Source organism: Pan paniscus, chromosome X (genome assembly GCF_029289425.2).
Source record: "Pan paniscus chromosome X, NHGRI_mPanPan1-v2.0_pri, whole genome shotgun sequence".
Classification (NCBI taxonomy): Eukaryota; Metazoa; Chordata; class Mammalia; order Primates; family Hominidae; genus Pan; species Pan paniscus.
Genome location: NC_073272.2, coordinates 3,316,821 through 3,330,318, shown reverse-complemented (window position 1 = coordinate 3,330,318; position 13,498 = coordinate 3,316,821). Strand labels below are relative to the sequence as shown.

General features: G+C 42.8%; 1 protein-coding gene across 1 annotated transcript; it reads right to left on the bottom strand.

Annotated features, from left to right (window-relative positions):
• Positions 1-11,859: 11,859 nt before the first annotated feature.
• LOC129395350 (sperm protein associated with the nucleus on the X chromosome C-like) lies at positions 11,860-12,840 on the bottom strand. The gene is made up of 2 exons (XM_055106588.1): positions 12,769-12,840; positions 11,860-12,120 (listed from the first exon to the last, which is right to left on the bottom strand). The coding sequence occupies exons 1-2, from the start codon at positions 12,838-12,840 to the stop codon at positions 11,860-11,862; spliced, it is 333 nt and encodes a 110-aa protein (XP_054962563.1).
• Between the last annotated feature and the right edge of the window lie 658 nt (positions 12,841-13,498).

The window sequence follows — 13,498 nt, the reverse complement described above, 5'->3', positions numbered from 1 at the left end:
GACTCTATCTCAAAATATAAAGTATAATAAAATAAAGAACATTCATTGTTGGCCACATGTGGTGGCTCACACCTGTAATCCCAGCACTTTGGGAGGCCAAGGCAGGAGGATTGCTTGAGCCCAGGAATGGTAAGAAGAAGAAGCAGAAGCAGACAGAGGACCAAACTGAGGACTAGCTAAAACATGGAAGCAGCATTCCATAAGACATGCCTAACAGCATGCCATGTCAGTTTACCGTTGCCATGGCAGCATCTGGGCATTACTGGCCTCTTCTATGGCAATGACCTGAGCACTCAGAAGTTACCACCCTTTTCCTAGAAATTTCTGCATAAACTGCCCATTAATCTGCATGCAATTAAAAGTGGGTATAAATATGACTGCAGCAGTGCCCTGAGCTCCTGTTCTCTGCAGGAGCGGTCACAGAACTGTGACACTACCTTCTCCATAAAGCTGTTGCTTCCACCACTGGCTTACTCTTGAATTATTTCCTGAGGGAAGCCAAGAACCCTCCCAGGCTAAGCCCCAATTTGGGGCTCACCTGCCCTGCATCCATCTGTAGATCCTTTCTTTGTCTTTTGTAGTCTGCAGTCACAAATGCTTCAAATTTTGGATTTATGTTTGTTTATCCTGCTTTGAATTGCTTCCTATGTGTATTGCCAAATGTCTTTCTTCAATTAAATAATTGTTTTAGCCATGTTTCTTTATTTTTTCTTAAATGTTGACTCTTTGCCATTTTTCTTATTTTGTGTTTAAGGAATCATGATTAACTGCAATTGATGATGCTTACAACAACATTTGTAATAATAACATTTATTGACTGCTTATTCTACACAAGGCGATTTCACATTAATTAATGCATGTAATCCTCATAGCTACTCTGTGAAGTAGACACTGGTTTTCCTTATTTTACACATGAAGAAACCAAATCACAGAGACATTTCCACGATGATATAGCTACGAGGAAGCAAAGTCAAGAACTTCAGCCCAGCATTTTTTCTCATAACCAGATGTGTATCGGACAGGAAGAGAAAAGAAGGAAAGAGAGAAAATCAAGAAGTCAAACTGACTATAATAGCACTACTTCAAGTTTTATGTGACCCTCTGCTTCATGAAAAAATTAAGTACTTATCATGATTTATTAGAAAGCTAGCATGCCTGGGTATAGAATCTGCAAGCAGAAGTTTCTAACTTATGACATTGGACCTGATGCTTCCATGAATTCTAGGAACAAAAGCTCTACAAGAATCTGCTGAAGTCACCTTGATTTGCTCTTTTCCTTGGGCAATGGCACAATTATATACCAGAAAAAAATTATACAACAAATGCTCCCCTCCAGGTTCACTGTTCTATGGGCCCACTTTAATTTCACCGAGCTCTTGAAAGAACTGATTTCTGAGGATAAAACAATGGGTTGGGCCATCAGTTTTTATCCCAAATGGAATGAATGAGTCAGGTGAGCTCTGCTCCTATGACCGTTGTAACAGTAAGTTTGTGGTGGGTAACACGTGGTCCCCATGGTCTCAGGGAGCCATGGGAAGGATGTCATCTCCCTTGTCACACCCACAGAAGGGGAAGGTCCCACAGCATGGCTGCAGCCATGGTTTCCAAATTGTGTTGAACACAGAGAACTGCTGTGGGACAGGTGTTAGTGTCCTACGATGCTCTCTTATGGCTGCCTCCATCTTTTTGATCACGGAGTCCAATAATGGCTCGTTGTCAGGGTTCAGTGGAAGGGCTTCCGAAGGGTCTCTTGAGATGTCAAAGAGGAGTGGTGGGTCGTGGTAGGTTACATCCCCCGACCATGAACATATTCCACTCCCATAGCAGGCACCTGTTCCTTCAGGGTAGAATTTAGGAGTCACATAATGAGCTTTCCACACAGTTGCACCTAAAAAACAAGTTGCATTATGTATGATACCGTCTTTGTGGTGCTTTTAGGACTCTTTTCGTTAAAGATGTTTTTCTCAAAAGCTTTTTCTAGTGATTGATAATACTCTTCTGCACAGAATTACACAGCAACAGTAGCATTTCTTCAACTCTAAGAACAATGCACAATTTCACTGCAAACTTGCAGACATTTTTAGAAATCTTGTCATGAGAATATTTGGAGATAATAATGATGACCCAGATGGGAATAGGGTAATTCTGGGAATACCAAATTAAAATTCTACCTCAATCTGATTAGGTACAAACAAAATTAAAAATGATCCAAGGCTGAATGCCACTTTCACATCTGAAATTGACAAAAGTAATTTGGCAAAGTTAATCATTCTTTATCCTTTTCTCCCTCCCTCTTCTGTCTCTCCCTCCCTCCTCTTCCCTTCCTCCCTCCCTCTTTCTCACTCTCTTCTTTCCTTCCTTTTTTCCTCCATTTCTGTTTTCTTCTTTTCTTTCTTTCCCTCCTTCCTTCTCTCCCTCCCTCACTCCCTCCTTTCCTCCTTCCTTTCCTTCCCTTCCCTTCCCCTTCCTTCCTTCCTTCCTTTCCTTCCTTCATTTCCTTCCATTTCTGTTTTCTTCTTTTCTTTCTTTCCCTCCTTCCTTCTCTCCCTCCCTCACTCCCTCCTTTCCTCCTTCCTTTCCTTCCCTTCCCTTCCCCTTCCTTCCTTCCTTTCCTTCCTTCCTTTCCTTCCTCCCTCCCTCCCTTCCTTTCTTCTTTCTTCTGATATGAAATCGTTACCAAATCTATTTTCAGAGATCAATTTTATTTTTCATTTTTTATTATTTACTTATTTATTTATTTTGAGGCAGGGTCTCACTCTGTCGCCCAGGCTGGAGTGCAGTGGCAACATCTCAGCTCACTGCAACCTCTGCCTCCTGGGTTCAAGTGATTCTCCCACCTCAGCCTCCCGAGTAGCTGGATTTACAGGCATGTGCCACCATGCCTGGCTGCAGAGATCAATTTTAGATAGAAAACATAAGCATTCCCCAGCCTCTGGTAAATGAGGATTATACCGAAGTCTACTGGTGGGGTCTTGCAGAGAAGCTGTGCTTTCCTACTAAAATAGGATCAAATCATCTAACTGGATTCTTTACCGCCTTTGGTTTTTTCCCTCCTTACTGCATGGAGTGCAGGTGTGATGCTTGGAGGAACTGCAGCCACTTTGCAACCATGGGGTGAGATGCACAAGAATGAAAGCTAGCATGTCAGAGGTGGCCAAGTGGAAAAAAAGAACCCTGGTCCCATGACCGTGGCACTGAGCACTGTGTCAGCCCCATGCTCCCAACTTCTGAAATTATGATGAGAAAAAATAATAACAAAAAATTCTACTGTATAATCCTCTATAGTTAAATTCGGGAGGCTTGTGCTGTTTACGGGGCTGTTTTATTTATCATTGATCATGTCCTGCACTCATATAGAATCTTAAAAACATAGATTTTTATTTACTTATTTTTGTTTTTTTAATTGTTTTATGTGGGACTATCCACATCAAAATGAAGATACATCACACCACAAGTGACTGATCCCATCAGAGAAAATTCCTCCTGCAAATAAAGTTAAATCCAACCAAGTAAGAATTCTGGAATTTCATGCAATGACTCCAAAAGACCTTTCTTTACAGGTCTAAGGCAAACGATACTATTTGTTAATTTATATTTGTTTGCATGACTTCCATAGCGCGAATGTGGGACAGAAACAATCACTAGGATGTTAGAAAGGAAGGAAGGTGGAGATAAGCAACCACCCGGCAGGTCACGTTGAAGAATTTACTCCTCGTTGCTAGAATAATTACTTCAGTCATCCCTAAGCTGTGGGTATTCATAGTCTCTCTTTCTCTCTTGTTCTCTCTCTCATGTATACATTCACACAAGCTAATGCATACTTACACACACACATTAATCATGTTGTCTTAATTTTCTGTATCCTATAATGTTTTGACTTTTTTTTTTTTGAGACAGTGTCTCACTTTGTTGCCCAGGCTGGAGTACAGTGGCACGATCATTGCCAACTGCAGCCTCAAACTTCCCACTCAGCCTCCTGAGTAGCTGGACTACAGTTGTATGCCACCATACCTGGCTAATTCTTTTTTTTTTCTTTGTAGGGACAGGGTCTTGCAATGTTGCCCAGGCTGATATCAAACTCCTGGGCTCAAATAATCCTCCTACCTTGGCCTCCTAAAGTGCTGAGATTACAACTGTGAGCCACTGTGCCAGGCTAGTATTTTGACAGCTTGAGGGGCCTCATAGACTTGGGGAAAGACTGCTCCTCCCAGGACTAGCTGATTCCTAAAAATAGCGATATGGTTTGGCTCTGTCCCCACCCTAATCTCACCTTGAGTTGTAATAATCCCCATATGTCAAGGGCAGAGCCAAGTGGAGATAATTGAATATGGGGGCAGTTTCTGCCATACTGTTCCCATGGTAAGGAATAAGTCTCACGAGATCTGATGGTTTTATAAGGCATTTCCCTTTTCGCTTGGCTCTCATTCTCTCTTGCTTTCCACCATGTAAGATGTGCCTTCCACCATGATTGTGAGGCCTCCCCAGCCATGCAGAACTGTGAGTCCATTAAACCACTTTTTCCTGTATAAATTACCCAGTCTTGAGTATGTCTTTATTAGCAACGTGAGAATGGACTAATACAAATAGTAACAACTCACTTAGGAACACACCCTACCTATGCAAGCATCCACCTCCTTTATCTAACTCTCACACAGTAAGCTGATATTTTCTCTGTCCTAAATCAACCCAGCACCGGGTACCAGACAGCTAGAGGCAGTCTCTGTTGCTCCAAACTTACTGTAATTACTCAAACTACCAGTGTGAAGCTGTTCACCCTGCCCTGCCTGACCTTTCCCTTGGAAAGCCTAATAATAAAGGCTGTTGCTTGGGCTCCTCATTCCTTCCTGCCTCTGCTTCCAAGCCAAGCCCTGGTGCTTCCCACCGTGAACCTGTGTGGTAGGGCATATCCCCTTCTCTCGGGAAATCTAAGTCATGAAAATATTGCAATGGCATTGGTTTGTCTGTGTCAACACTCACCTCCCTAAGTTAAAATGCTTTGAGTGGATCGGCTGTGGTGAGTCACGCCTGTGGGAGGCCAAAGAGAGAGGATCACTTGAGCTCAGCAGTTCGAGACCAGCCTGGGCCACATAGTAAGATCTTGTCTCTATTTTATAAATATTTTAAAAATTTAAAATAAAACCCTTTGGGCACAAATCTCTCTCACAAACACATCTCTCTAAAATCCTACTGCAGGCCAGGCACGGTGGCTCACGCCTGTAATCCCAGCACTTTGGGAGGCTGAGGTGGGCAGATCGCCTGAGGTCAGGAGTTCGAGACCAGCCTGGCCAACATGGTGAAACCCCATCTCTACTAAAAATACAAAAATTAACTAGTCATGGTGGCACGCGCCTGTAGTCCCAGCTGCTCAGGAGGCTGAGGCAGAAGAATTGCTTGAACCCGGGAGACAGAGGTTGCAGTGAGCCGAGATCACGCCACTGCACTCCAGCCTGGGCGACAGAGCTAGACTCTGTTGCAAAAACAATTATGTGTGTGTGTGTGTGTGTGTGTATACATATGTCTGTGTGTGTGTGTGTGTGTATACATATGTCTGTGTGTGTGTGTGTGTGTGTATACATATGTCTGTGTGTGTGTGTGTGTGTGTGTGTGTATAAATCTCGGTTCTAGTTGTTTGATGTCATGAATTTTCACATCCTATTATACTCACTAGTAATAGTTTGTAATTACTGCACACACAGTATGTACTAGGCTCTGTGCTAAAAGCTTAAATATATTAATTAATTTGTTTTTCAAAACAATCCTGAGAAGTAGGTGCTAGCATTTTTTCCATTTTTCATACGAAGAATCTAAGACTCAGAGGAGTTAAGAAACTTGACCTAGATCACCCAACTAGGACGTAGCAGAATTTCAGATTTGAACCAGGCCCATGATCTTACTTTTATTCCATATTTCCTCTGAACATAACAAGAGTAATACTAATGAGTACAACATTAATATAAGTTTAGTACTACAGTTGGCAATTTAATAACCCTTGCCACAACTGTGAGAACATGTAGCATGAATAGTACTCTATCCATTTTATTGATAGGGAATTAATCACTTACCAGTGTTGCTCCCTGACAGTTAAAACATGTAAATGCTTTCTAGTAATGAAGACTGCAATACTAAATTCAGATTAACATGCATTCATTCACCAAATATTTCTTGAAAGTTTACATGTTCCAGGTACTGTAGTAAAATAACTGATAAAAGTGTCATTTTTTGGGAAAGAAGTACAAGTACCATTTAACGTCTTCACCATTAAATGGAGGATAGCCTTTCCAATAAAGTGACTTCTGACTAGTGACCTTAAGAAAATTCGGATACACAGGCCGGGCGTGGTGGCTCACGATTGTAATCTCAGCACTTTGGGAGGCGAAGGCAGGCGGATCACGAGGTCAGGAGTTCAAGACCAGCCTGGCCAACCAATGAAACCCCATCTGTACTAAAAATACAAACATTAGCCAGGCGTGGTAGCAGGCGCCTGTAATCTCAGCTACTCAGGAGGCTGAGGCAGGAGAATTGCTTGAAACCAGGAGGCGGAGGTTGCAGAGAGCCGAGAATGCACCACTGAACTCCAGCCTAGGCGACAAAGCAAGGCTCCATCTCAAAAAAAAAAAAAAGAAAAGAAAAGAAAAGAAAAGAAAGAAGGAAAGAAAAAGAAAAGAAAAGAAAATGAGGATACATAGTGGATATTTTAGAGAAGAACCTTCCAGCAGAAGTGTGCAAAGACCCTGATATGGATGGCAGGTTAGAGGAATCACATGCATGGTGAGTTACAAGAGTCACAGATTGGGGAGTGTGATAGAAGCAGAGTGATTGATTCATGAGAAGAATAAGTATTAATGTCAGAGAGGTAATAGGTGCCCACATCATGTACGGCCTTATTAGGAATTTGGATTTTATTTTCATCAAGATGAAAACTCTGTGGAGTTTTCATCAAAGGAAAAACGTGATCTGGCTTAAAATATATTGTAGGAGATCACGGATAGAAGAAATAACCCATTGTCATTATTACATTACCAAATATTTTTCAGAATCATTTTGTTGTTTGCTCAGATGCTTTTCAAAAACATCTTTAGCTACTTAATTTAACTTTTTAAGTATTCAGACTTGTGAAGCTTTCTACCAATTTAGGTTTAGAGATCGTCTCCTCTCTTCTCTTCTCTCCTCTTCTCCTTTCCTCCCTCCCTCCCTCCCTCCTTCCCTCCCTCCCTTCCTTCCTCCCTCCCTTCCTTCCTTTCTTTCTTCCTTACTTCCTTGTCTTTTAATTCCTCCCAGAGCATAAGATAACACAGGACGAGGTTTGCTGTCTGAAATGCGTTCAAGTCCCCTGTTATTACAAGAGTTCAAAAACGTGATGACCTCCAAAGGATGATTAAGAAACAGAATCAGTCTTAAGTTGTAGTGTGGTGTATGGGGATCACTCTCTAGGGTCTACATTTAGTCAATGACAAAATATTTGCTGACTTTCAAATGGATCGGTGATTTCTTGTTTTTGTTTTTGTTGTTTTGAGACAGAGTCTGGCTCTGTCACCCAAGCCGGAGTGCAGTGGCACGATCTCGGCTCACTGCAACCTCCACTGCCTGGATTCAAGCAATTCTCCTGCCTCAGCCTCCCCAGTAGCTGGGATTACAGGCGCCCGCCACCACGACCAGCTAATTTTTTTTTTGTATTTTAGCAGAGACAGGGTTTCACCATGTTGGCCAGGCTCGTCTCAAACTCCTGACCTCAGGTGATCCGCCCGCCTCGGCCTCCCAAAGTGCTGGGATTACAGGCATGAGCCGCTGCACCTGGCCAGATCAGTGATTCTTGATTTTCTTGGCCATGAGGAAAATGATGCAATATGCTCTTCAAGGGCCTTTCTGCAGAATAGAGAAGATGAGATGCAAACTATTCTCATTGATTAACACCTTGGTTATAACTATATCTCTTTCTCTTACATTCAGAAAATTGTATTGGAATGCAAACGGTTGTGAGAGCTAGCACTTTCTATTGAAATAGCTGGCACATGAATATACCTGGTTACAATGCTTGGCCGAATGAGAAATGCAATGCCATTTTATGTAATTGCACTTAATATGCATGAGTCTCACACCTAGTCAATTCAGAATCTCAGAATTTCCCAATGTCGTATCCATCGAACATCTCCTGAGATGCGTATCATCCCATCTGGCCCTAAATGGCTGATTCATGCAGAACATTTTCATGTCATCCCTCAAGCCCAACCACAGGGCACCTTCAGATCCAACTCTCTTTAAAACACTTTAGTGTCCTTCTTAGGGGTATGAGAAACATTACACTGGTTTCTTTCACCATTCTGATTCTTCAAGAAAGGAAGTAGAGCTGTTATAGGCCATTTACTGACTATGTGCTGCTCTCAGGTAGCCCCACTCCCTCTGCTGTCCTGCACAGAAAAACATAGTACATGATTAACTATGTAAGACTCTCTCAGGCCCATCTTCCCAGGCAGAACACTTGGACATGTCTTTCTTCTTTATTTTTATTATTTTAAACTGAACAGATAAAATGGAATGTATCTATCATGTATCTAATGTTTGAAGTATATACATTGTAGAATGAATAAATATAGCTAATTAACATATGCATCATCCCACAAAGTTATCATTTTGTATTGAGAACACTTAACATCTACTCTCTTAGCATTTATCAATAATACAACATATTATGATCACCCGTAGTCACCGTGTTGTACAATATATCTCTGGAGCTTATTCCTTCAGTCTAACGGAAATTTGGTATCCTTTGAGCAATGTCTCTCCAGCCACCACCACCGAGCCCCTAGTCACCACCATTCTACTCTCTACCTCTGTGAGACTTCTTAATTTTTTATTATTTTATTTTTAAATTTTTGTTAACTTTTATTTTAGGTTCAGGGGTACACGTGCAGGCTCGTTATATAGGGAAATTGTGTGTCACACGGGTTTGGTGTACAGATTATTTCATCACCCAGGTAATCAGCATAATAGCTGACAGGTAGCTTTTCAATCCTCACCCTCCTCCCCATCCTTTACCCCCAAGTAGACACGGGTGTCTGTTGCTCCCTTCTTTGTGTCCATGCGTACCGATGTTTAGCTCTTGCTTAGAAATGGAAAAAGGTGGTATTCCATTTTCTGTTCCCACGTGAGTTCGCTTAGAGTAATGGCCTCCAGCTCCATCCATGTTGCTGCAAAAGACATGATCTCGTTTTTTTATGGCTGCATAGTATTCCATGCTGTTTATGTACCACAATGTCTTTATCCAGTCTGCTGCTGATGGGCCTTTAGGTTGATTCAATATCTTTGCTATTGTGAATAGTGCTGTCAAGAACATACGCATGCATATGTCTTAACGGTAGAATGATATATATCCTTTGGGTATATATCCAGTAATGTGATGGCTGAGATGAATGGTAATTCTAAGTTCTTGCAGAAATCACCAAACTGTTTTCTATAATGGCTGAACTAAGTTACATTCCCATAAACAGTGTATAGGTGTTCTCTTTTCATTTCTTTCAAGGCAGCAGGTTTCTTTCTGGCCTAGGGTGTGTCTAGAAATGTTATCCAGGAGCTAGTGCCTGGAACAGGGGCTTCACAACCCCGACCGGTGCCCTGTCCCGCTGTAGTTGAGCTGGTATTCAAGATGCAAGAAAAAAAACGCTCCTCACTATTCCATCTCCTCAAGTGGAAGGAGGGGGTCTTTCATGGAGCCGCTAGCTGGGCAGTCTGGGGCTAGGGCAGGGGTGACACCAGCACTCACTTGGCTGCCCCAGCTGGTATCTCAGTAGGTCATGTGCACCCCTCCACATACCCGCCACAATCCACTGCCTCTGGGCCCAATTCTACGCTAGAACTCACCTACGAGTTACAGGTCTTATGGCCTAGACTGCCTTTAAGGTTGTCTGAGAAACCTGGAACAGTTTTTTAGCCCTTGGTGGCAAGGTTTGCAGAAACTCAAGTTCTGATTCCTGGGATGGGTAATTTCCCTCTGGCTAGAGGTGGTTGCAATGCTCCCTTCCCAGATGGGAGTCAGCTACGTTTGGTCTGGTTTTCCTTTCTCCTGTAAGAGACAGCACTGAGTTCAGTGACCCACAACTGCTCTGCTCTTGCTCTTCCAGCTTCCAGAGATGCTCTTTACACCACACTGCCACTGCCTAGGATAGGGAAGGGGTGGGGTCAGCGATTTAAGACTGTTTCTTCTAACTCTTCAGTGCCTCTTTCAGTGATACAACCAGGTACTATGAGAGTTCCCCTGATTTTGGGTTCTTATGGAGGTGTTTTCTACTGTGTGGATAGTTGCTAAATTTGTGTCCTTGCGAGGGGGCTGATCTGTGCAGCCTTCTATTCTGCTTTTCTTGCTCCGCCTCTCTCAGCTTAGTTTTGGTTTGTTTCTGTTTGTTTGTTTTTCCTCTGCAATGCCTAAGGCTAAAGAATGTGATCCCGTATTACTATCCTAAATATGAAAAATTCTTTAATGTCACGTGCTGGATGGAAATATTAGTTTGCAATGAGGAATACCTTCAATTGTACATATCAAAGAGTAAGAAAAAAAGCATTGGGATTTTTTGTTTTTACCTTGTGGTCCGACAACTTGAAAGAATATTCTTTTATTCCAAAGATGGTACGTGGGGGATTTTGTTCTGGAAATCAGTGCTAGGTATTTAGGTATTTGGTTGGAGAAAAGCAAACTGGTTTTTGTCTATTGATATTTAGTATATTTTATTTTTTCATGTTATCCATGACAGTGTTATGACTTAGCAAACCACAGTTACAAATAACTAAAATTGTAATTGCTCCTGCATTTTTATTTAACTCCCTCATGTGTCCTGAGAAGACCTTCTTGTTTTACCTAATGATCTCTCCAACATCCCCTGAACTCTCAAGACGTAGACACTATGTGAAGGTCAATTCAAAGACAGAAACTAAAACCCCATCCACGGGTGACTCCATGGTGAATCCCTGTGGTGTCTTTTCCCGCTAACCGATGTGTATCCGCCAAGCAGTTTTCTTTTTCACTATAAATATTATACTGTTTGACATTTTAAGACACATTGTAATCAAAATCTATAGCCTTAATTAAATGACGAATTTCAGGAAATTATCATGCAAAATGGAAGTGTTAGGAAGCCGATAATAGACACACTCTCCTAAAAATGATCTCACCACATCACACCTAACCCTTCTCACCACCTTGCAGTTCACATTCCATGGAAAAAAGCTCCTCATACTTAAGAGTGTTTTACTTTCCTTTTCCCAAGTCATGGCGATTTTGAATATTCACACTTTGCGGATATCAACACATTTCTAAAGCATACTTATCTTGATTAAAGACTGCTGAGGTCATTAAAACAGTAACAAATATTTAAGATGCATTGAACATTTTGTTTTAGAATTGGCTTTTCAATCATTTCATTACAAGCAATGCTTTCCTGCCGTTTACTTACTCCTACATCTACTATCTTCTTTTGTATTGTGCTTTGTGTTTTACAGAACGTTTACTCTTTATAAAGCATATATTTCTAACCTAGGAAAATATCAGATGGAAAGGGGATGGGAATACCTTCGATATGTGCATTCAGCAGAACTATGTGCTGCCGGGTACAGTTGCGTGAACATATACACATCTCCACTTCCTGTGAGATAAAATTTTAAGAAGGAAATTTTCTTTAGGAATCAGTCCTCCCCCAGGCCTTATTTACAATGTCTGGCTTACTGTCCACCTGTGGGTCTGTCCAGCAACCCTACAGGACCTCATATCCCTCCCTTCTCAAATGCCTACCTCTTCCCTTCCCTTCCCCCCCCGCACCACCATCAGAAAACAGGCAGAGATATGCACAGCCATCAGCTTCTCAAACTTTATTTTCATTGCCCAAGGTTAACGGCAGCATCTTCCTTCTGGTTTGCAGCTGTTTCCACAGAAATCTGCGTGAATTCTTCCTCGTCTATTTGGAGGCGGTTGACTCGGTTCTCTCGGGAGTGGTCATTCACCAATTCATCGGAGACGGAGTAACGTCTTCTAACCTCTCTCCTGTAGGAAAGCACTAATACGGTCGAGGAGTCCGATGCTTTTGATTTCTTAGGAGCGGGTTCTGGCTGTGAGTCCCCCCTTGACGTCTCTGGCATCTGTTAAGAAAACAGGGAGAGGCCAGGAGGACATTATTTTGGGTGAACAGGATAGAGACTGGATAGCACGGGGGGCTTCATGACAAGAAGGAATGCAGGTTGAGGAAGGGGTTTGATCCAGAGAAGAACAAGGTTGAATCACAGAGTAGGGATCTATGGGGAAGAAGAAGAGGAGCGTGGGTAGGGTCATCTGTTAGTCCAAACTGCACCATTCTGTAAGTTCTTTGCTATTTTGCAGACCTTGGTCAAAGTGAAACATCCCATGGGGGTTCAGGCCGTGAGAAACATCCTGCCTAACCACCTGTCCGCAAGGCGGACGAAGGCCCAACTAAAGAAACATCCCTATCATATCTTGCTTGGCAACGTTTTAAGGAACACCACAATGATATTCCAGCAGAAAAAGGGCCAAACCACCTGATGCTAAGAACATCTTATCAATATCCTGCCGGGCAGCAAGCCATACTGCCCAGGCCCCTCCCACCCATACCTACAAGCACCCCAGCCTGTAAGCGGCGGTGGGCTCTGGCATTAAGCGGGCCCACCACTTCCACAATTGTCTGCAATATTCCTGTGTTGTTGTTTGAGCCGCCCCTGCTCTGTGTGTCTTTCTTTCACCCTCGCCTTCGCTTCAAAACCTAACAATCTTACCGTCTCATTCACCTCGTTGGATTCACACGGGGTGCTTCTCTTCACCCCGCCAGCACTGGATTGTTGGCCCATTGTATACATTGGTTTGTCAATGTCTGCGGAAAGCTTTGTAGCTTTTGAATCTTCGCAGTGGCCCGGAGCTCTTGCCCTCCCTATATATACCCTCCTGGTGACAAGGCAAAGCCACACCCTTGAGCTTTGTTTGATCATACAGGCAGTGTCCCATCCAATGGCACCCCTAGGGTGGCTTCGACGTCACAAAGCCCCACTGCTGACCACTCCCTGGGCTTGCGGGCGAGGGGTGACAGGGGTGTAGAGCAAACCAAATGCTGTTGTTGTTTCAGCATCCCCTGAAGATGCATCCCAAACCGATCTGCTGCCGCTCCTCATTTCTCCATGTTTAATGTTCATGGTTCACATGGAAGTCAGAGGATGACTCCTTCAAGCCCTTCCCCACAGCCATTCCTATGAAGTGATTCATTCTTTTGTCTTCCAGCCCTCACCATGACTTAGTATTTTCGATGTCTCACCTCAAATCCCCCAAGCTAGTGTGGCTACATTTATTTATTGGCGGAGATGTGAATTATCCCATTTCCCTCCTACAGTTCCTTCACATGCACCTCGAAGAGCATTTACTTTTGGGCTACTGCCAGGCACATTTCAACCCATGTTCTTTGACCCAATGTCCATGTAGTTCTTTTAAGTTTCCTATTTCCAATCTGAAATAATG

Coding starts and splice junctions, on each gene's coding strand:
- LOC129395350 (XM_055106588.1), bottom strand. CDS start 12,840: ATGGGCCAACAATCCAGTGCTGGCGGGGTGAAGAGAAGCACCCCGTGT. Junction 12,121..12,768: donor CCAACGAGGTGAATGAGACG/GTAAGATTGTTA, acceptor TTTTCTTAACAG/ATGCCAGAGACGTCAAGGGG.